The sequence below is a fragment of the Equus caballus genome, chromosome 7 (assembly GCF_041296265.1).
Source record: "Equus caballus isolate H_3958 breed thoroughbred chromosome 7, TB-T2T, whole genome shotgun sequence".
In the NCBI taxonomy this organism is placed as follows: Eukaryota; Metazoa; Chordata; class Mammalia; order Perissodactyla; family Equidae; genus Equus; species Equus caballus.
Genome location: NC_091690.1, coordinates 35,451 through 58,493, shown reverse-complemented (window position 1 = coordinate 58,493; position 23,043 = coordinate 35,451). Strand labels below are relative to the sequence as shown.

Below are 23,043 nucleotides of genomic sequence, written 5' to 3'. Positions count from 1 at the left end.
GAGCTCTCTGGTGTCCCTTCTTGTCAGGACGCTGATCCTGTGGGACCACGGCCCCGTCCTCAGGCCCCGGTTAACTTTGGCTGTTTCCACAAAGGCCTCGTCTCCAAGTACAGTCCTTCCACAGTGGACTTCCGGGGGTCACAGATGTTCAGTCCTTCCCAGCGTCAACATGGGTCTCAGCAGACGTCTTCGGAGTATCAGAGTTTTTTTAAGGAGTAATCACAGCCCGTTTATTTCGCTTAGTGCCGATTTGGTCTCATAACCAAAAACTCTCGTCTTCAAAAAGGAAAAAAAATTTAAAGAAGTTCAGCTTGAATTTACAACTTCTCAAAAGTAACCAAAGAGAGCATTAGCTGTTGTTTTTCTTCAGGTCTAACTTTTGAAACCGGGTAAGAAGGAGGAGGCATGTGACGTCCGAGGCGAAGGCAGAAGCGCTCGCCGTCTTGTTGCCTCCAGAGGGTGTTGGGAGTTTATCAGTTTCATGCTGTCAGCTCCAGGTTTTACAAAATTAAATTTTTTGCCCCAAAGCTGGAGCTGTGCTCTGGACGCAAGCCCAGTTAGTTGTTTCTTTTGAAGTAACTGCCCACGTGGTCCACGTCCGAGGCCCGTCGCTTGGTGCCTGGCCGAGTGACTGGGTGTCTGTGGCCGCTCTGCAGATGAGGCTGTGGCCGCGCTCCCCTCGCGGCTCCGCTTGGCGCACGGCGCCTCCTGGACCAGCGCCTCGCCGTGGGTGCTTCCTGCTGCCTCACGCAGAAAGCTGAAGCGGCGTCTGCTCGGGGAGATGCAGCAGCATATATCAGTTCATGCAGCACGTTCTCGAGTGAATTGACGCCTGTGAAACCGCGAGTTGCTGTGGCGAGGAGCAGCCTGAGGACGCGCACGCGGCGCTTCTGCTTCGACTGGCCCTCGGTTCTGTCCTGTCAGCGCAGGCGCCAGTGCGGCGGGAGACAGAAGTAGCGTGGCGTCACTATGAAAGTTGCCCCGCCGCGAGTGCCCTGAGCTCTCCCGGGCACCCAGGGGGTCTTTGGGTCACTGTTAGCGTCCAGCGGATGCATATTGGAGAGCGTGTAGGGGTGCTGAGCATGCTCCATCGGGGTCCTGTGAGCAGGGAGCTTGGTGTGGAGGGAGGGGTAGGGATGCTGCCTGAGTGGAGGCCGGTGAATGGACTGGTGGTCTGCGCATGGCCTTGAAGCCCCCAGGAGAGAGCAGGCAGGAGTGGGGGCGGCAGGTGCTGGCATCAGAGGAATGGGAGGGAATGCCAGGGAGCTGGAAGTGGACAGTGACCACGGGGTCAGGCTGGAGCGTGGCTGGTGGCCCTGGGGTAGAGGCCGCGGTGCCCCTGACGGTGACAGGCTCGCTCACCAGTGAGGGCCGGCAGTGTCTCCATCGCGGGATGAAATGGCGTCTCTTGAAGGCTCTTTGAAACCAGAGGTGCTTGCAGGATGTGATTGGATCCCTTTTCTGCCTTTATCATTTTGGTCACATTTTTCCTTCTGATTTGTGATGTTGCGAGTTGTGGTGGTAGATGTCCAGATACCAGGCATCCGTCCTGGAGTGAACTCAGCACAGGCTGGGCAGGGAAGCATTGCTGGACTGTGTGGTGTCGGCTGGGAGGCTGGTCCAGGCTCCACCCTTCAAGGGCTGAGGACCTTGAGCCAGTGACTGACCTCTCTGGGCTCAGGGGTCTCCTGTGTGCCTCGTTGAGGCTTCTGAGGGGTCCCTGGAGGGAGGACTGGGCCCGAGGTCTGCTGGCGAGAGTGGCTGGAGCATGATGAAGGCACTGGTGGTGGTAGCTGATGGGTTCAGGAAGGAGGAGGAGTGAGAGCACCCGGCAGCCCTCCTCACGGAGCCCTGTCCCCAGACCAGCACCCCTCATGGAGCTCTGTCCCCCAAGAACAGACCCCTCACAGAGCCCTGTCCCCCAAGAACAGCCCCCTCACGGAGCCCTGTCCCCCAAGAACAGCCCCCTCACGGAGCCCTGTCCCCCAAGAACAGCCCCCTCACGGAGCTCTGTCCCCAGACCAGCACCCCTCACGGAGCCCTGTCCCCCAAGAACAGCCCCCTCACGGAGCCCTGTCCCCCAAGAACAGCCCCCTCACGGAGCCCTGTCCCCAGACCAGCACCCCTCACGGAGCCCTGTCCCCCAAGAACAGACCCCTCACGGAGCCCTGTCCCCCAAGAACAGACCCCTCACGGAGCCCTGTCCCCAGACCAGCACCCCTCACGGAGCCCTGTCCCCAGACCAGCACCCCTCACAGAGCCCTGTCCCCCAAGAACAGCCCCCTCATGGAGCCCTGTCCCCCAAGAACAGACCCCTCACGGAGCCCTGTCCCCAGACCAGCACCCCTCACGGAGCCCTGTCCCCCAAGAACAGACCCCTCATGGAGCCCTGTCCCCCAAGAACAGCCCCCTCACGGAGCCCTGTCCCCAGACCAGCACCCCTCACGGAGCCCTGTCCCCCAAGAACAGCCCCCTCACGGAGCCCTGTCCCCCAAGAACAGACCCCTCACGGAGCCCTGTCCCCCAAGAACAGCCCCCTCACGGAGCCCTGTCCCCAGACCAGCACCCCTCACAGAGCCCTGTCCCCCAAGAACAGCCCCCTCATGGAGCCCTGTCCCCCAAGAACAGACCCCTCACGGAGCCCTGTCCCCAGACCAGCACCCCTCACGGAGCCCTGTCCCCCAAGAACAGACCCCTCACGGAGCCCTGTCCCCAGACCAGCACCCCTCATGGAGCTCTGTCCCCCAAGAACAGCCCCCTCACGGAGCCCTGTCCCCCAAGAACAGACCCCTCACGGAGCCCTGTCCCCGCAGAGCAGTGACATGCCGCTGGACGAGCTGCTCGCCCTCTATGGTTACGAGGCGTCAGACCCCATCTCGGAGCAGGAGAGCGAGGGCAGCGACGCCACAGCCCACCTCCCGGACATGACCCTGGACAAGGTGAGGGGTCCCTCCCGAGACCGGCGAGGGGATCCTGGAGGACAGGACTGGTGGGAGTGCCGTCTGTGGTGTGAGGCCGCGGCTGCCTCGTAGCGCCTGTTCCCACTCCTGGAGTCACAGGCGGTGCGGCAGGCCCTGGCCACCCACCCGGGGAGGGTGGGACTGAGACCCTGACCCCCGACCGGAGCTGGGGCAGAGTGGAGAGCTGCCCAGGGCAACACTGCTGGCGAGGAGACGGACCTGTGAGCCGGTTCCCTGTCGGCCCTCCGGTCCTGGTCGCTGTTGGGAGGGGGCCTTGCGCCAAAGCTGCACACTGCGCACCCGGCAGAGGAGGCAGCCACGGGGGCTCCACCTGTCCTGGCACAGGCGCTGTCCCTCCGTGGAGCGCAGTGGTGTGGACTGAGGTGGCCATGGTCAATGTGCGGCCTGGTCTCTGCATCCCTAGAGTGGGTAGGACAGCCCTGCCCGAGCCCTCAGCACTCTGAGGGAGGCCCTGAGCGTCTGTGCCGTCACCGTGATGGTTATTGTGTGCTCTAAACGTGTCTTTTCTTTTCTTGTTAAAAGGAACAGATAGCGAAGGATTTGCTTTCAGGGGAAGAAGAGGAAGAGACGCAGTCTTCAGCTGATGACCTCACTCCATCAGTGACCTCCCACGATGCCTCCGACCTTTTCCCTGACCAGAGTGGGTGTAGGTGTCCTGTGTGCTCCTTCGCTTGGGCCGCCCAGCAGGCCTCTAGTGGTGCCCACCGCGGCTGGGGGAGGACTCCTGCACGGGTGTCGGGTGCCCCTGGGCGTGCCTTGCTCCATCTGAGCTCTGTTGGGGTTCCCGTCTCCCCTGCCCTGCCTGTGATCTGAGACTGGGGGGCTTTGGTTTGCCCGAGGGGGGAATGTGTTGGTTCCTGTAGCTGAAAGTCGGTCAGACCCGGGGCAGCGTCCTGAGACCATCCTCCTCGGCTCTGCGGCCTCTGCGGCCTGGCAGCGGGAGGGCCTGGAGGCTCGGGCCAGCGGTTTAGTGACTGAGGCAGAAGGAGACCTCTGAGTCCCTGCTCCTGTGTCCATCTTGCACCCGTCGTCTGGCCAGGGCTTGGGTCATGCCACTTCTCAGGAAGGGTATAGCGTTGGGGTCAGGTGGGTGGAGAGTGGGCTGGAGACCCAGGGGGTCCACTGGCCTGGAGGGCCTCCTGGTGCCCAGACAGGCCTCACCTGCTCCGTCTTCCCCAAAGCTGGCTTCCTGGCTGCTGCAGACAAAGAGCCTGGCTCCTCCACCTCGTCCGACGCCGAGGAGGACCCTCTTCCTGCCAACAAATGTAAGAAGGTGCGTGGCTCTGACCCCCAGTGCCCTCAACGTGGGCCTCCGCCCCATCCTGTGGCTGGGTGAGTGCACTGCTCTCGAGAGGTGGGCTGGGCTTGGGCTCGACCTCGGTATTGGCCCCTGTAGTCCGCGCTGTTGCTGGCCCGGTCATGTGTCCCCAGGCGCCATCCTGGGGGCTCTGGGCCAGGTGCCAGGACACCTGGGTCCTCAGGCCCCACCCCCCCCGCCACGTGACTGGCTGTACCAGACAGATGGACACATGGATGGAGATACAGTCACTCACAGGCCCACACACACCAAGGCCTCTGACCCCCCCGTCCTTAAGACCACTGGGCTCTCTCTGTGGATGGAGTTCACAGGCTGCCCCCACACTGTGCTCAGACAGCGGCCGGCGGCCTCTCAGCGCTTGCAGCTGGGCCCCGGTCGACACTGACTCCTGGCCTGTGCCTTTGCAGGAGATCATGGTTGGGCCTCAGTTCCAAGCCGACCTCAGCAGCCTGCACTTGAACCGCCACGGAGAGAAGAGTGAGTGGGGCCCGGGGGATGGGGAGCAGGAGAGATGAAAACCCCACTCCCGTGGGAAGGGCCTTGCTGCACGTCCAGCCAGAGCCAGTTTCTAGATCCTCGGAGGGGATCCCAAGGGCCCAGCCCAGGTCAGGTGCCCGCCTGTGCTTCCCTGAGCTCGCAGGGCACCCAGTGGGCCGAGGCTGGTGTGGGAGGAAGTGGGGAAACTCGTGCCCTTCTTGCCTGTGGACCCAGTGGTGCCCCTCCCTGCTCACTGTCCCTCAGCTCGGTGGTCTGCTCCCGCCACCCTGTGCAGCTGTCACTCCTCCCCTCTCCTTGGCTCTGGCGCCCCTCTCCGGCTCCCTCCCTCCGTCCCTCCCAGGGCTGCTGCCTTCTCTCTGGGGTGCTCGCTCTTCCCCACTTGGCCCACCGGTCGCTCCTTTATCTGGTTCAGGGCTGGTCCCAGACGTCCTCCGGAGACCTGTGTCCTCTGCCCTGCTCTGTTCTTTAGGGCACTCCGTCCTGGACTCGATGTCTGTCTGTCAGTCCCGCCAGAATGCATAGCGGGCCTCTGTTCTTTGAGATGGGAGTTGTTGCCTCCATTTACAGGTGAAGAGAATGGGATGTGAGGTCACCTGCCTCAGAGCCCCTGCAGGTCCTGGGCTGGCACTCCTGGCTCAGGGGGTTTTCCAGGATGGTTCAGCAGCTGGATCAGGGGTGGGATGGGACAAGGGAGTCAGGGACCCTCAGAGAGAGTCAGGCCCCCTGGGGCCAGAGATGGACGTGGGCTGGGGGATGTGCTTGCTCGGTTGTAGGCAGTTTGGGGAAAGGATGGGAGGCAAGAAGTTCAGCTAAGCTGGGTCACAGGACAGGGGACATGAATCTCTGAGTGTGACGACACACAGGGCCCTCCCCGAGTCAGAGGCGCCGGTGCACACGCCTGGGCTGCAGCCTCAGGGGCCCACGCCTGTGCGGTCCGTGATGCCGTGGGGAGGGGAGCTGGTCTCCGTGCCCCTCCTGAGAGATGAGGTGTGTCACGTGGCAGTGTGTCCTGTGTGTCGTTGTGTCCTGTTCCCTCGTGTAGATGTGCCACGTTGGCTCGTCCCTTCTGCTGAGTCGATGGGACGGTGGCTTGCAGTCGTGGTTGTGAACGTCCTTGTCTGTCTCAGTGGACACACGCACTGGTTCCTGGAGGGACGGCTGGGAGTGGGGGTCAGGCCTGTGCAGGTCCGTAGACGCTGCTGGGTGATCCCACCAGTGGAGTGTGGGAGCTCTGGCTGCTCTTCATCCTCCTCAGCGTGTGATGCGTCTGTCCTGGTGACTTTAGCCCTTAGTGGGTGTGGAGTGGTGTCTGTTGTGGCTCAACTTGGCATTTCTGTGATAGTCATGTGTTGACTGGCTGCTGGACGGGTCTGGTGACGTGCCTGCCCAGGCATCTCCTTGTTGTCCCAGTGTGTCTCTCCTGCTGACCTGTGGGAGTCCTTTCTGTGTCTGGTCCGGGTCCTTTGTGGGCTCCGTGCGCGGCCGATGCTCGCTCCCCATCTGTGTGTCTGACGTCATCGAGTCCAGCTTGTCAGTCTTCATTCCCGCTGCTCGTTGAGGACTTCTTGCAGGTCTCAGAGACACTGTCCCTTGTGTCCTTGCTGCCCTGATGCTCTGCTCTGACCTGAGTTGATTTTATTGTGTGGTTGGAGGTATGCGTCAGGGTTCGTGTCTTTCCCCATGTGGACTGCCGGTGCCTCAGCGCTGTGTGTGGAGAAGCCCATTCTCCCCACTGATTCATGGTGGTGCTTTGTCAGAAATCGTGTGTCGGGAACACCTGCGGCTGCCTGAGCCTCTGTCAGCTCTGGTCATTGTCACACTGCCTTATAGTTGCAGCTGTGCGGTACGTCCGAGATGGTGCAAGTGCTCCAACTTGGTTCCTGTCCTGTGTGTCCGTAGAAGTGTTGAAGTTCGCTTGTCGGTTGCCTTGGAAGTGCCTGCAGGGTTTTGATTAGAGTTGCATCGAATCTTTGGATTGATTTGGGGAGAATCGGTATGTTAACGGTGTGGACACTTCCAGTCTGTGGATTGGCGTGTTGACTTGTGTGGATTGTATAGATGCTTCCGTCTTCCAGTGGAGCTGCCTCGTAGGGTTTCCAGTGTGGCAGCCTCATGTGTGCTGGAGTACACCTGTTGGTGCTGTTATGAAAAATATGTTTTAAAATTTCATTTTTTACTCGATTCTTGCTGGTAGAAATGTCATTTATTATTTTAATTGATTTCGTACACAGTGACTTTGGTAAATTCAATTATTGGTTTTAATATTTGTGAGTTCTTTTGTATTTTTATGTACGCAGTCGTGTCATTTGTGAAGGATAGCTTTACTTTCTTTGTAATCTTTGTGTCCTTCCTTCCTTTCTCCTGCCCTGTTGTCCTGGCTAGACCCGCAGTACAGAAGTGCAAGAAGTGGTGATCAAGGGCGTCTTTGTCTTGTTCCAAAACTCGGGGAGAACGTTCAGTTCTTCCCCATTGTGAACGGGTTGTAAGAGTTTTGTGGATGGCCTTTATCAGATGAGGAGGTTCCCTCTGTGCTTAGTGGCTGACAGTTTTTGCCATGAATGAGTGTTGAATTTTGTCAAATACTTTTTCTGCGTCTATTGAGATGGTTATTTTTTCTTTCAGTCTGCTAATATAGCTCATTATATTGATGGGTTTTAGGCATTAAAACCAGCCTTGCTTTCTGGAATGGACGCCACCAGGTCATGAAATACGCTCTGTGCCGTGGGAGTGCAGCCAGCCCTCACCGTTTGTGGGTTCTGTGGATTTGTAGCTCCACAGTGAGAACCTGTGGCACTCTCACGGTCGTTGGCGGACACGCACGTGTGCAGAGCAGTGACGAGGCTGAGTCGCCCACTGCGCACGTTCCCAGCTGGGGTCAAACAAGTAGACGCTCTGCCTTTTCAGCTCTCAGGCTGTAAACGTGTGTTTTTTTTTAATATTTCATGCCTTTTTTCACATTTTTGTATTGTTTGTGGCTGATCTTCCTCTTTAAAATGGCCCCCAGGTGTACTGCTGAGGTGCTGTCCGTGTTCCTGAGTGTGAGAAGGCTGCCGTGTGCCTTTGGAGGAGATGGTGTGTGAGATGTGCTCCATCAGGTGTGAGTTATAGCTGATGTGAGTTACAGTAGGTGTGAGCTACAGCAGGTGTGTGCTACAGCAGGTGTGAGCTACAGCAGGTGTGAGTGAGGTACAGCAGGTGTGAGCTACAGCAGGTGTGAGGTACAGCAGGTGTGAGCTACAGCAGGTGTGAGGTACAGCAGGTGTGAGGTACAGCAGGTGTGAGCTACAGCAGGTGTGAGGTACAGCAGGTGTGAGCTACAGCAGGTGTGAGGTACAGCTGGTGTGAGCTACAGTATTGCTGGCTGTGAGCTCTTGTCCATGAGTCAACGATGTGCATGAAACAAGATGTCTGTAAACAGAGACCCACGTGAGGAAGGCTGTGTGTGGTCGGCTGATGCACGTGCTCTGGCCTGAGGCTCTCAGGAACCTGCTTCTGTGTTTCCTCCAGGACAGTGTGACCCTGCCCCTTGACCTTTGACCCTTGAGGGTTCGCAGGGACTTCACAGAGCGTTGCCACAGCGAATAGCAAGGATGCACACGTAGCAGTCTTCCTTCCTTCATGTGAGTCGCTGATGTGTAGGATTTGGGCGTGTATGTCTGTGGAGACACCGCCTATCATTTTACTTCGTTTTTGTCCTTCTCGGGCCTCGGGATCAGGGTTCTGCTGCTCCCGTGAAGTGTGTTGGGGAGTGCTTTTTTCTGCCTTCTGGAGGAACGTGTGTAAGATCGTTACTGTTTCCTCTTTAGATGTTGGGAAGCTTCTTCAGTGAAGCTGTCTGGACTTGGGGTTTAGTTTTGTTTTCATGGAAGGTTTTTAATTCAGTTTGTTTGGCATATGCAGTTCTATTTAGTTTCTGTTTGTTTTGATAAGTGGTGTTTTTGAGGAGTTTATCACATTTGCCTAAATTGTTAACTTTGTTGGCAGGAAGTTCACAACATGCTCCTCGTGCCTTCTAACTGTGCGTGGCATCGCCGTGGTGGCCCCTTCGAGTCCCGATGCTGGTAGTTTGCCTTTTCCCCCTCCTTCCGTTGGTTTGTCCCGTTAGGGGTTTATTAATGATATTACCCTTGACTGGGAGCCACCTTTGGTTGAATGATTTTTCTCTGTTGACTGATTTCTATTTAATTTTCACCTTTATCTTTCTTTCTTTCCTTCTGTTTTATTTCATTTTGATTTGTGATTCTCCAGCTCATTGCAACGTCTTCTCTGACCCGTGGTGATTCAGAAGCGTTCTGTTTAATTTCCAGGTGTTGGGGATTTTCCAGTCGTCCTCTGTTACTGGTGTTTTGTTGAATTCCACTGTGGTCAGAACACACTCTGATTTCATCTGTGGAACTTAGTTGAGCCCTGCTTGTCGCCCGTATGCAGTCTGTGTTGGTAAATGCTCTGTGTGCTGTTGCTAGTTTAGTGTTTGCGTGGTTTATTTTTTCTGCCTTTTCGTGTTCTTCTGTTTTGGGTGTATTTTCGGTAAATGGCACACTTTTGCACCTAATTTTTTATCCAGTCAGATAGTCTTTTTGTCTTCTTCTTCTTCTTCTTTGTTTTTTTGCTAAGGAAGATTAGCCCTGATCTAACGTCTGTCAGCAATCTTCCTCTTTTTGCTGAGGAAGACTGGCCCTGAGCGAACATCTGTGCCTCTATGTTGTATGTGGGACATGTGCCACAGTGTGGCTTTGTAAGCGGTGCGTGGGCCTGTGCTCGGGATCTGAACTGGCGAACCCCGGACTGCCGAAGCAGGGTGTGTGAACTTCACTGCTACACCACCAGGCCGGCCCCTAGTCTTTTGTGTTTTGATCGAGCATTTAGTCCACGCACGTCTTGGACTGCTTGCTTTTCATGTGATTGTGGAAACAGCTGGGTTCGAGTCTGCTTTCTCGCTGTTCTCACCTGTTCCCTCTCTTCTCTGTTCCTCTGCTTTTGCTTGTTTTCTTTTTGATTCATCGAATAGTCTTATTGTGTTTTTTCCTTCTCTTTGAGCTCATAATGAAGTTTTAATTTTCATGTTACTTTTTAGCAATTACGCTGGTTTTCTTTCAATAAGCACAGTGTGCGTCCCCTTCAGTTCAAGAACCCTGAACCGTGTAACTCGCCCCTCCCGCCTCTGCCCGTCACTCCTGGCGCCTCACACATCACAGCGCACGGCGCGTGGGGTAGGCAGGGAGCGTTCTTTGTGTTTATCCTCAGCTCCCTTCACGGGCTGGTCGCTCCTCCAGCTTCCATTGGGGATCACGTCCTTGAGCCTGAAGAGTTCCTTTTTGATGTTCCTCGTGCCGGCCTGACGGTGATGAATTCCTGCAGGTCTTGTTTGTCCGGAAAGTCTTAACTTTGCTTTAATGTTGCGGACAGTGTCTTCACGGTGTAGGTTTCTAGATTCTTTCAGCACTTGGACGGTTTCCTTCTGGTGTCTTTGGCGCCCGTTTTTGCTGTGAAAATTCAGGTGTCAGTCTTAGGGTTTCCTTTGAAATCACCGTTTGCTTTTTCCCTGTATGCTTGTAACACTTTTCTTTTCTCTCGTAGCATTTTGATGATGATATGCGTAGGTGTGGTTTTCTCTGTATTTATCCTGAATTTCCTGGACCTGTGGGTTGATGTCATTCATTGGTTTTGGAGAATTCTTGACCATTCTTTCTTCGGACTTGCCTGGGCCTCATTCTCTGCCCGCTTCCTTTGGGACTCACGTCCACGTTTCTCAGGCACTCGACTCTTTTTTTTTTTTTTAAATAATTTGATATATTTTTTATCAGGGTGGCAGTTTAACGCTATGAATATTACTTCACTCTTGTATAACATGTGAAGTTTCTCATGACCTACCACGTTCAAATGTTTCACCTTGGTTTCAGCATTATACATGGACAAAATTAAAAATTGTTTACCCCTAAATTCTTTTTATCAATTGTTCATGAAATTACATCTTTAGAATGCTGCGTATGTCAGAGTCATTTTAAAATTGCTAGAAGTAAAAATTACCACGATAATAAAGGACCAAGTAAATGCATTCTAACATCTGAGGAAATATTATTTAGCTATTAAAATTTATGTTTGCAAAGAATTTTGATCTTATGAAAGTAGGATACCAAAATGTCTGTCAGGGCTCGACTCGTAAACGTCTCCTCAGCTGTCTTCTCCCCAAGCTTCGGTGTGATTTCCTCTTGTGGTTGTTGAAGTCTCTGATTTCACTCGGCACCCCTTCCGCTCTGTCCAGGCTGTAGTGAAAGCTCTCTAGGGGGCTCGTAAGTCCACGTGTCGTGTTCTCCAGTCCTAGGACATCCCTGTGATTCTTTTGTGTGGATTTCAGTTCTTGGCTGAAGTTCTCCAGCCTTCCGTCTGTTTTGTCCTTTTCCTAACACGTTAGTCATAGTTATTTTAAAGTCAAGTCTCTGCTCTGATGCCCCGCTCTCTGTGGTCCTCCTCCCGTGTTCCAGGCCAGGTAGACACAGTGCTGAGGGTGCAGGGGGTGCCGTTTCACTCCGGAGAGGGGCCTGCTCTCCTTCCGGCTGACCACCCCGGTCCCGTCTGGGACTTGGCGTCGACTGTGGAGATGGGGGAGCTGGCCGCACGCCCCACAGGGGCTGTGGGCACTGGGAGAGGCTGCTGCTCCTGTGGTCACGGCCATCCCAGGAGTTGTGGGCTCCCGGTCAGTTCCCCAATAGGAGAGAGATTGCAACATGGGGCCATTTTCCTGAGTGTGTTTTTCACTTTTCGGCCATCACGCTGGGTTTCTTGTTCATTTGTTTTGTTTAGTTTTGGGTCCCTGTGACTCTTCCTGCGTAAGTGAGAGGTGCTGCCACTCGGGCCTTCCCAGACCTGCCCCTGCACTCTCTCTTCTGCCTCTTCCCCACCATGTCCCTCCCCCCGCTGGAGGCTGCCCCTGAAAGCTGACCATGGCCAAAGTCCACTTCTCAGCCTCCCTTCTGCATCTGCCCCCACTCCCTGCGGTGGCAGGACCTGCCTCCCCTCCGCAAAGCACCCTCACGTGGCTGTGTGAGGCCGCGCTTGGAGCAGGCATGGCAACAGTAGGAGCTCTTCCCTGAACCAGACTCCTGGGACCTGGTCTCACTGCCGTTATCAAGTCTGGGCTCCCCGTGCTGCTCCCTTAGGCCTCTGCTCTCCATTGCTCGCCTCACTCAAGCCGGTTCACCTCTCTGAACTTGTTACCTACAACCCTCTCCCCAGTGGCCACGCTCAGAAGTCTAGGCTACTTGCTGCTTCCTCCAGGAGGCTGCCTTGATTCCCTGGCGGGTCAGTGCCCCACTGACTTCCCCTGGCTTCTTGCCTGTGACATTACCCCACCACCCTGGGCCTAGTGACCTCCTGGCCTCCGTCTGGGTTCCCAGAGCCAGCCCTGGAGGGACACAGAGGGGATGGGCCCAGGCCACAAGAACCGGGACCAACAAATTAGCATCTGTCCTCTGGAGGTGTTGGACAGCCTGCCCTGGAGGGTGCTTTCAAAGAAACAGGAGGGAACTTGTGCTTCGGGAGGTGTGGGTGGGGCCTGCGTGCCTGCGACGTGACCCTGCTCTTCTGCACAGTCTATGAGAATGAAGACCAGCTGCTCTGGGACCCCAATATCCTCCCCGAGAGAGAGGTGGAGGAGTTCCTGTACCGGGCGGTGAAACGGAGGTGGCACGAGATGGCGGGGTCTCAGCTCCCGGAGGGAGAAACCGTGAAAGACAGCGAGCAGGTGGGGCTGCCCTGTTGGGGGTGCTGGGGTCTTGGCACTGTACTGCTCTGAGGCAGAGGTTGACACCTCACACGCTTCCAGGGACCAGGCAGGGGCAGGATTGGGGGTTGTCAGGCAGGAGGGGCGTGGAGAGTGAAGAGGCCACAGTGGGTGGAGGGGCAGGGGACCTGCCATGAGGCTCCAGCCCAGTCGGGGCTAATGTGGTCGTGTAGCAGCCCATGTGAAGGAAGCCACTGTCACTGGGGAAATGATGGTGATAGGGTCCTGCTTCTCATCACGTGTAAACACCCCCAGTATCCTGGCCCTGATGGTGGTGTGAACACCTCGATATCCCTGCTTAGATGGTGTGGACACTCCTGATATCCCCACCCTGATGGTGGTGTGGACACCCCCGATATCCCTGCCCTGATGGTGGTGTAAACACCCCTGATATCCCTGCCCTGATGGTGGTGTGGACACCCCCGATATCCCTGCCCTGATGGTGGTGTAAACACCCCTGATATCCCTGCCCTGATGGTGGTGTGGACACTCCCGATATCCCTGCCCTGATGGTGGTGTAAACACCCCTGATATCCCTGCCCTGATGGTGGTTTAACTGCCCCCTGCTCTTGCTCCTGGACTGAGCTGGTGGGAAGAGTCAGTGTGGCTTCCCCGCAGGCACTGTATGAGCTGGTGAAATGCAATTTTAACATCGAGGAGGCCCTACGGAGGCTGCGGTTCAATGTGAAGGTGATCCGAGGTGAGCACGTGGCCTGGCTCCCCCCCTTCCTTCTGCCCTGTCCTGGGCACTGCTGACGCCACTGCCCTTCCTCCTGATGCAGATGGGTTCTGCGCGTGGAGCGAGGAGGAGTGCAGGAACTTTGAGCACGGCTTCCGAGTGCACGGGAAGAACTTCCACCTGATCCAGGCCAACAAGGTGAGGACAGTGCCGCCCGTTCCCGCTGGGCCCCACCAGGGACTCCTTGGGGCTGGGGGTACTTGGGAGCCCAGGCACACATCCCCTCTCCCCGCTGTGGGAGGTTGGACTCGCCTCGCCAGGCTCGCGGTAGGCTCGTCAGAGATGGGGCCCAAGCCCTAGCTCCTGCCTCGGGCTTGGCCCAGGCCTGTTGACGTCTAATTCTAGTGTGCTCTGCTGATGGCTGCTTGCCTACTTACTGGTCCCCTGAAGAAGGCTCTGCTTTCAGGAATTAATTTGCCGGAAAGTGAATTTTAGTAGTCAGTGCCTGTTTTTGTGATCGCCCTTGTGGTCGTTGGCAATGCCTTGCCGTCTCCTTGGGGCAGAGCCTGTTGGATCCCTGTCCAGTGCTGATCCCACAACCCTGACCAGCAGCATGGACTCCAGCCTCAGTCTGTTGCCGGGAGACCTCGGGTTTCCTAGTTCTTAAACCGAGGACACGGATCCTTCTGCCACGGATGGCAATGCTCGTGACCAGAGGGGCGTTAGAGTGCCAGGTCCCCCGTCCTCCTCAGACCTCAGCCCCCGTCCTCCTCAGACCTCAGCCCCCATCCTCCTCAGACCTCAGTCCCCCTCCTCCCTAGACCTCAGCCCCCCTCCTCCTTAGACCTCAGCCCCCGTCCTCCTCAGACCTCAGTCCCCTCCTCCTCAGACCTCAGTCCCCCTCCTCCTCAGACCTCAGTCCCCCTCCTCCCTAGACCTCAGTCCCCCTCCTCCTTAGACCTCAGTCCCCTCCTCCTTAGACCTCAGTCCTCCTCCTCCCTAGACCTCAGTCCCCCTCCTCCTCAGACCTCAGTCCCCCTCCTCCCTAGACCTCAGTCCCCCTCCTCCTTAGACCTCAGTCCCCCTCCTCCCTAGACCTCAGTCCCCTCCTCCTTAGACCTCAGTCCCCCGTCCTCCTCAGACCTCAGTCCCCCTCCTCCCTAGACCTCAGTCCCCCTCCTCCCTAGACCTCAGTCCCCCTCCTCCTCAGACCTCAGTCCCCCTCCTCCCTAGACCTCAGTCCCCCTCCTCCCTAGACCTCAGTCCCCCTCCTCCTCAGACCTCAGTCCCCCGTCCTCCTCAGACCTCAGTCCCCCTCCTCCCTAGACCTCAGTCCCCCTCCTCCTCAGACCTCAGTCCCCCTCCTCCCTAGACCTCAGTCCCCCTCCTCCCTAGACCTCAGTCCCCCTCCTCCCTAGACCTCAGTCCCCCTCCTCCTCAGACCTCAGTCCCCCTCCTCCTCAGACCTCAGTCCCCCGTCCTCCTCAGACCTCAGTCCCCCTCCTCCTCAGACCTCAGTCCCCTCCTCCTCAGACCTCAGTCCCCCTCCTCCCTAGACCTCAGTCCCCCTCCTCCTCAGACCTCAGTCCCCCTCCTCCCTAGACCTCAGTCCCCCTCCTCCTCAGACCTCAGCCCCCGTCCTCCTCAGACCTCAGTCCCCCTCCTCCCTAGACCTCAGTCCCCCTCCTCCCTAGACCTCAGTCCCCCTCCTCCCTAGACCTCAGTCCCCCTCCTCCCTAGACCTCAGTCCCCCTCCTCCTCAGACCTCAGTCCCCCTCCTCCCTAGACCTCAGCCCCCGTCCTCCTCAGACCTCAGTCCCCCTCCTCCCTAGACCTCAGCCCTCATCCTCCCTTCCCTCAGTCCCCTGTTCTTCCCTCGCCCTTGCTTCCTCCTGCCAAACTGGGTCACTCCTGGTCTCTGTGGGCCCTTGTTGCTATCTTCTGTCCATGGCTTCGCCCCTGACGACTCCAGGCTGACCCCTCGGCAGAGCCCTGGTGCATCTGGCCTGTAGTCCCGGACGTCTGCTGGACGTGCCCCTGGGGCTCTGTCTCAGACCTTGGTTTCCCTGTTTGTCCCGTGTGGCTCCCCTCCCCACCCCCGTCCCCGGTCTCTTGTGCCCTGGACCACTGTGCCAGTGCTCACGGGCCAGTCGGAGGAGAAGCAGGCCTGGCTGTCGCTGGGCTCCCGTCCAGCCTCACTGCCTCTCCTGGGAGGTTGTGATGCGGGAGCCCCGTGCAGGGCTGGTGTCGGGACAGGGATGGTGCCCGCACCCAGTGCCACTCCAGGCTGCACTCGATCGTCCTGTTGCAGCAGCGCCTCGCGGCTGGCGCAGCACCTGCTCGCTGCATTTCCACCGTGGGCGAGGCCGCTGCTGAGCACAGCGTCGTCAGCTCGCTGCCTGTTTCCTGTGCAGTCCACCACGTGTGCCTCTGGGTGTTTCTTTTGTGCCGTGCAGCTGGCCCAGGGGCCTGGGCTCTTCCTTCCAGGCCAGCTGACACACGAGGGGCTCGTTGAGAAGACGGGCGCGTCTGCCTGTGCCATGCCCCCGACTTGTCCCCAGACCCTCCCTGGGCCACAATTTCGGGTCCCTCATTCTGGTGAATGGCAGTGGGGTTCTCCCACCGTTGCCAGCTCTAGCCGCAGCCCCTGGCTTGCTGTGGGTGATCCTCTAAAGTGGGAGATGCCCCAAATCACTACAAGGGGTTTTCCAGGTGGCGTGTGGCTCCCTGCCGGACGCATGTTCTTCCTTTTAGGATGTTCTGTGTGGAGGCCTTTTTATGCCATGTTTTAAGTATGACCAAAGTCTGGGGTCATGGAACCATGGTGTGTTGTTCACCAGCATCTTGTGTGCTCACGATGTCAGTGGTGCTCTGCACTCCGCAGGAGAAGTGGGCTCAGCTGGTTCTCATGCTGTTCCCTCTGGGCTTGGGCTCCGTCCTGGTCCTCACTGCCCTGACTCTGCTGGGCCTGTGAGGAGCAGGGACGAGGCGGGCGCCACCGTCCTTGGGGAAGGGAGGTGGGCGCTGGACATGTGGACCTGGAGTGGAGAAGGGTGGGCTCCCATGCAGCGAGTGGTGGCTCTCTGAGATGGGGCCGCCGTCACCCTCGGGGCGAGGGGTCGAGCCTCAGATGGGCTGGAGCTTGGCGCAGAGAGCGCGGGGGCCTCGGGCAGGGTCTGTGTCTGAGTGGTGGGTGCCGTGGCTCGTCCAGTTGTCCTGGGAGGCGGGGGGGCTGACAAGCAGGGACCGTGGGGCCTGGGGGCTGGGGTGACCCTGGGCTGTCCTGCAGGTGCGCACGCGGTCTGTGGGCGAGTGCGTGGAGTACTACTACCTGTGGAAGAAGTCAGAGCGCTACGACTGCTTCTCCCAGCAGACGCGGCTGGGCCGCAGGAAGTACGGCCCGGCAGGAACCACGTGCGTGCTGCGGGCCCGCAGGGACTGGGGGCGGATGGGGCCGGGGAGGCCTCCCACCCCGGTGACGACCCCTGCAGCCCCTCACAGTGCCCTCTCCCCACAGGGATGCAGACCAGGACCTGGACGGTGGTGACCCTGATGGCCCTGGCCGCCCCCACTCTTCGCTGCCCCTGCCTCCCGCTGCTGACGGCCTGGGCCCCGAGCCAGACCCCCTGGCACAGATGCAGACGGGTGAGAGCATGGGGGGCCCTGCCCGGGGGGCGCCCCTCCTCATGGCACCCCACCCGGGCTGCTGGGCACTGAGGAGCGGGCGTCTGGGAGCTGCTGCCACTCCTCCCCACAAGGGGTCTCATGGGGTTTCACACGGGATCGCACATGGGGTGTCACAGGTGTGTCACACGGGGTGTCACGTGAGGTATCACATGCCAGGCGTGTTACGAGCTTGTGGGCTGTCCATGTGGAGTGAACCATATGTGCCGCTTAGCCCAAAGTGGGGCACTCCTCTTTGGCCCCAAGGGAGTGCTCAGTCCTAGCCTCCACGTGGGAGACCAAGCAGGTGTCAGAGCTGTCCCCACGTCCCAGCCCAGGCCCTGCAGAGGCAGACAAGGCCTGGGCCATGACTGCAGTTTCTGAGGTGACCGTGGAGACGACCGGGATTGGACTCTGGGCTTTAGCGTCCCCAGGTCCAGAATCGCTGGTTCTCTGGTTCTCCCAGAACGCGTCGGCATCCTCCACGCCCCTGGACGGAAGCCCCACAGACCCCCAGGGACCCGGCTGCTCAGTGCAGCTGTGCCTTTTTAGTTCTTTGAACCTGCTGCGTTCTGTCTTGTTTTTGAAGACGGGGATCAGAACCTCCCCTGGCTGGGCTGTCAGCCCAGGGGCCGTGTCCATGTGGCTGGATCCTCTGTCTGTGCGTGTCACGTGTCTGTGGGAGCACTCATGAGGGACCCATGGGCTCTGCTGCCCCCAGGGGTCGGGCAGGGTCCTGCGGTCGCAGCCTGTGGCACGTGGTATTCCGCGAGGGTGCCTTGTGGGGTTACTCTGGACCGGAGCAGGCAGGCGCGGGTGCTGTGGGGCCCACCTCAGCTGTGTCCTCCCCCGCAGAGCCGCCGAGCGTGGACGGCGCGGCCAGCAGTGTCGCTGAGCCCGAGGAGGGCTCTGACGGCCTCCCGTCCTCAGAGTCGGGGCCCGGTTCATTCCAGCAGCTGGACGCGCCCCCGGCGGTGCCCCTGCCCCGGCGGCCACCAGGCCTGGCCGAACCGGCCTTCTACCCACCAACCGTGGCCACTCCAGAGCCCAGCGCCAGCCCGAGACTGGCTGTAGACTTGGCCTTGCCCGGGGCCCTCCCCGAGGAGCTGCCCCTCACCTCCAGCCACACGGACGTGCACGGACAGCCTGAGGAGGCCGTGGCCCCCGCACAGGTGGCCTTGTCAGTCACCGAGTTTGGACTCATCGGCATTGGGGACGTGAACCCCTTCCTGGCCGCCCACCCAGCGTGCCCGGCCCCTGGGCTGCACTCGGAGCCCCTGTCACAGTGAGTGCGGCTCCTGCCCCAGCCCCCCAGCCCCCACGGAGTGAGGTAGCAGGAGGGGCTTCAGGGCCCAGCACGGCCTGGCCACACGGAGTGGGCTGTGTGTTTCTTTGGTTTTATTCTCCTTGTAAGTTGGCTTATTTTTTTGACTACGTAATACATTCATTTGGTTCAAAATCCAAAAACATAGAAACAGGGCCAGTGCTAGGCTCCTCCTGCCCCGCTGGCCACCAGCTGTCCCTAGTGCTGGGACGGCTGCCTCGGGAATCCTGTCGGCACACGTGGGAGCACGGTCTGTGGGGAGGTGGGCGGGAGCCATGTGTCGACACGGCGCCCAAGCCATGCGGTCTGTGGGCCTGGACTGACCCTCTGTCTCTCTCGGTCTCCTTCCCACAGCTGTAACGTGATGACCTGTTGATCCCTGGCCGCAGGTGGGCGTGTGTGGCCTGGACTGGACTTGTGGCCACCGTGGGGCCTGCCTCCGCCGTCTTCCCGACCCTTCCCTCCTTGTGGGCCGTGGGGGACGCCTGCTCTGCTCAGAACACTCCAAGGACTGTGGCAAGTGGTGGCCCGGCCGCCCCTCCCTGCACAGACCGGCACCCCCAGCGCCCGACACTGCCGTGGCCCCGTCGAGCAGCTGGGTCGGAGGGCCCTGCCCGTCTGACCAGCAGAGGCGAGGAAGCCGTCCCTGCTTGTCGGGGAGACGGAGCTGGACGCCGCCCCCACCAGCAGCCTCCGCCCGGGGCGCCCCAGCTCTCTCCGTGGCCCCGTCTCCCTCCTCCTGGCTGGGCCGCGGGCTGCCCCAGCCCAGGGGTCGGTGGGCAGCTGCTACTCGGTGCCAAACCCCGTGGGGCACAGAGCCATATACCTCGATGTCGGCCCGCCCGCGCCCGCGCGCTCTCTCCACTTCAGGAAAAGACGCACTTTACGCTCTCTCCCCTGGGGGCCCCAGCAGCCTTGGGCGTGGGCTCCGGGAGACTGGTGACCACATCCCTCTTGGTACTGAGGCCTGTCACCTGCAACACCGAGGGGCCGGCCTTGAGCCCGTTCCCCTGACCCCGAGGGTCGGATTTCTGCTGACGCTCCCCGGGAGGATGGTTTGGGGTCCTGGTTCTTCTCTTCCTGCCTCCCTCATTTTATTTATGTTTCTGTTTACAAATTGGAGTGGGGTCCTCTGGGGGCAGGGGCAGCACCTCCAGCCCCCGGTGTCACCAGGGGAGCGTTTTGGCTCGAGCCCCCTGCTCCAGGAGTCGAACTTGGGCTCCCTCTCGCCCCACAAGGACCACACTGTGAAGTGACAGCTGCCTTGGACCCCTTGCTGTTTTATTTATTAAACTTGAGTTGAAGCCCGGGAGCCTCGTGTGGACAGGTTGTCCTGGTCACTGGGTGCACCGTGCTGGCCATGTCGAAGGATCTGGGTTGCGTCGTGGCCCAGACAGTACGGGGTCGTGGGGGCCATGGGGGCTGTGGTCCGTGTTGGGACGGTGGTGTGAGGGTGGCGGTCAGTTAAGAGGAGGTGACGTTTAAGCTGAAATCTGGAGGGGAGGGGCTCGTTGTGGCGAGAGCCAGTGTCAGCAGGCTGACGTCACAGCAGAGGCCGCGGTGGGGAAGGGCCCTGCGTCCCAGGAGGAGGCCCAGATGGCGGGATGGCTGGGCGGCAGGTCTGGTTCTGGGTCTGCAGCCCCTGAGGGTGGCCAGGGCTCTGTGTTCAGAGGCCTGTGGTGGCCATGGACAGGCTGGCGGCGGCCGGGAACTTGGCCGGGAGGGGACAGGCCTGGACCGAGGGAGCAGAGGCCGCGAGGGGAGGATGGCCACGACCGCTGTGTCCAGCAGGTGGGAGAGGCTGGGCGCTCCGACTTGGGGTCTGGTCCCTGCGGAGCTGGTCGTGGGCTGAGGGGTCTGAGAGCCACGAGGTGGAGGTCAGTCCGTGGCCCTTCCCTCTCAGTCCTGCATCTCCTGGTCGCTCTGCCTCTGCTGATGGTCTGCCCTCATCCCGTCTGTGCCTGCTCACCCTGGTGGTTCTGGGGTCTCATCTCGTGCTGGTCGCGTGCGCTGTGATCAGGATGTGCCTGCGTGCCGTGTGCGCTCGGCGTGAGGCCTCCTTTGCTCCCTCCTGTGCACTTAAGGCTCCTCCATGTCCTCGTGTCTCGAGGGCTCATTTCTCTTGGTCCCGTTGGGATGGGTAGTCTGTGTGTCCGCTGGCCCCGGGGGCGTCTCGGCTGCTGTAGGCTGGGTGGCTGTGGGTGAAGCAGGTTTGTGTTCAGACACAGGTTTTTGGCTCGTTGGGGTGAATCTCAGGAGCGGCATCATGTCTGAAGCGAGTGTGGCTGAGAAACCACCCCGCTGACTCCAGTGGCTGCACGCGGGCCCCCCGCGGTGGCGCGTCCCCGTTGCTCTGCGACCTCGCGGCCTCGGGTGGTCCGTGGGTGGACTCTGGCTGTTCTGACGGGGTTGGGGTTGGCGTGTGTGGAGTTGGGGGTCCGCCCTTTCCGGGCTCGCTCCTCCTGTGCGCCTGCCCCGGGGTTTGTGCGCGTGCGCTTGGCGCTCCTTCTGAGGGGCCATGCTTTGAAGTGCTCCTCAGTGTTGCTGGACGTGGCTTCAGGACGACTTTCTTTTCTTGGCATTTTGAGGATGATCGTGCGCTCCTGGTTTCTCTTGCTTCTGCTGAGAAGTCTGTCCGTCTGGCTTGTGTCTCTGAAAGTGCCACGTCCGTCCCCCCTGACGGGCATTCCTCCGGCGCTGGGCCGGGCCGGGCGCAGTTCTGTGCCGGCGCGCCCTGGACCTGAGGGCCGGCCCTTTGCTGTGTGGGCCGCTCCGGCGGTCACTGCTCTCTCCACGGGGGCCCTGGGATTCTGCCCCCGGGCCCGGTGCCCCCTGCCCTCCCTGTTTCAGTCGGGGTTTCCCTGACCTGTCTTGGAGGTCACCATCCTCTTCTCTGGGGTTCCAGACACCGTGTGGCCACGGGGCGTTAGCTCACATGCTTGTCTCGGTTCTGGCATTCGCACGTGATCGTTTCCATTTCTCGGCTGCGATTCTCCGTTTTTTTCCCGTTTTCCTCTGCGCTCTTCATCCTGTTGAGCAGGGTCTGCTTCAGCATCGGGGTTGTTTCTGGACCTTCTCTTGACTGTTTTTCTCCAGATTGTGGGTCACAGTTCCTCCCGTCTCGCCTGTTGTTCTACACGAGTCCTTCGCTTGGTGTTGGATTGTCCGCGTGCTGCGGCCGGGCTGTCCCGTGACCCTGGCCGCTCAGCAGGCCTCTTTGGCGTCTGTCTCCTTGGTCTCGAGAGTGCTGAGGTGACAGGGCCTCAGTGCCTGGGCGGTCCAGGGGCCGGCGGCTTCAGGAGTCAGGATCGTCATGGTCACGATATTTTGCTGCTTCTCTTAGTTTTGCTTCCTTGTCCCTTCGTTCTCGGGTGACTTCCCTTCGTGGTGACCACGACGGCCACCAGGAGCTCCAGGCCCTCGGCCTCAGTCTGTGGTCCCGGCAGAACGCATGTGTCTCCCCAGGAGTTACAGCGAGGGTCCTTGGGTTGGGTGTGTCCTTGTCCCGCCCCCCTCGCTGCACAGTTGCCGCTGCGCAGGAGGCTTACCCATGGCGGTGGGTCGTCTGCCCGGCCCAGGTGTAGCACAGGCTCGCAGGGAGGGCCTGGCACTCTGGGAGCAGAGAGCGCGTGTGTGGAAGGAGGGGCTGCCGGGTCTGGGGCGGGTGGGCGGTGAGCTCCCGGCGATGGAAGACTCCAGAGGCCTCTCTGGGGGGCTGTGCCGTGGGGAGATGGCTGCAGTGGGGACACCAGCTGGGCCGGGCCGGGAGAGACCGTGCTGACCCCGGCTCACGCTGACGACTAAGTCTCCGTTGTTGCTGGTGGTGCCCGTGGCTTTGACTGGATGCTGGACCTTCGTCGAGTAGATGGACGCAGCTTTACCCCGGGAGCGGCTTCTCGGCGGCCGAGGTGACGTGTGGCCCTCCTCACCACTCAGCTCCGCGGTCTCGCCTCCCCTCTGGCTCAGGTGACTTGGTGGCGGAATCAAGCCCTTCCTGCTGGCTGGCTTCTCCAGTTTCCATCCAGGCCCGACAGGCAGGAGCCTCCGGACTCCTCCAGATTTGGCAGCCATGCTAGCACCTCACCCGCGTCCTCCGCCAGGGATGGGCTCCTCCTCACCACCAGCCCTGGGACAGGTGCCTTACTATGCGCAGCTCTTGGCCGTAAAGAGAAGTTATGTTTTTATTGTTGTTTTAGCTTATCCATTGTTTTCACTTGGGATGGTCTTTGGCGGCCCTCTGTGTTCTAACCAAACATGGAGACACGAGTGAGGTGCCTGGAGGCACCTCACTCTGGCCGCTCCAGTCCGAGGGAGCCGGGCGCTGCCAGGGCGCATCTGGAGCTGGACTCGCCGAGGCGCCTCTGGGGGCAGGAGAAGGTGGCCAGGAGCTGGCAGCCCTGTGCCGGCACTTTCCCCGAGCCTCAGTCTCCCCGCCAGGCCGTGTTGAGGACGCCATGCTCTAAATCTGCCCAGACCTGACCCCGCCGTCGAGTCCTTGTTCTGGTGTGTGGCTCCTGGGTGGGACTGCCAGGTAAACAGGACAGCCAGCTCTGATAGCAGGTGGCAGGTGCTTTAGCGTCAGTGCGTCTGTGAGGTTTGGGAGGTACTTGTGCTAAAGAGGATTTGTTGCTTCTCTCGGGTTAAATTTAACTGAGCCTGTATGTTTCTTTGCTGAGTCTGGCAGCCCTGTCCCCAGGCTACTGTAGGGAGGGCGTCCCGATGGTACGTGCCTGGCACGGTGGCACCCGTGAATGTCCTGCGGTCGGGCTGGCTGTGGCTTTGCCTCGTCCGGCAGGGGCT

General features: G+C 59.6%; 1 protein-coding gene across 7 annotated transcripts in view; it reads left to right on the top strand.

Annotated features, from left to right (window-relative positions):
- Positions 1 to 19,555, top strand: part of MIER2 (MIER family member 2) — a 30,997-nt gene extending 11,442 nt beyond the window's left edge. For 4 of the 7 annotated variants that reach the window (XM_005613625.4, XM_023644233.2, XM_023644234.2 and 1 more), the window contains exons 4-14: positions 2,814 to 2,939; positions 3,504 to 3,627; positions 4,163 to 4,254; positions 4,707 to 4,776; positions 12,387 to 12,538; positions 13,196 to 13,277; positions 13,360 to 13,454; positions 16,546 to 16,670; positions 16,774 to 16,901; positions 17,775 to 18,204; positions 18,598 to 19,555. In XM_005613625.4, the coding sequence (XP_005613682.3) occupies positions 2,814 to 2,939; positions 3,504 to 3,627; positions 4,163 to 4,254; positions 4,707 to 4,776; positions 12,387 to 12,538; positions 13,196 to 13,277; positions 13,360 to 13,454; positions 16,546 to 16,670; positions 16,774 to 16,901; positions 17,775 to 18,204; positions 18,598 to 18,619 (1,446 nt within the window). In that variant the 3' untranslated portion in view covers positions 18,620 to 19,555. The remainder of the gene's footprint in view (positions 1 to 2,813; positions 2,940 to 3,503; positions 3,628 to 4,162; positions 4,255 to 4,706; positions 4,777 to 12,386; positions 12,539 to 13,195; positions 13,278 to 13,359; positions 13,455 to 16,545; positions 16,671 to 16,773; positions 16,902 to 17,774; positions 18,205 to 18,597) is intronic. The other 3 variants (XM_070272254.1, XM_014728487.3, XM_005613626.4) reach the window with 2 other exon arrangements.
- The last annotated feature ends 3,488 nt before the right edge of the window (positions 19,556 to 23,043 follow it).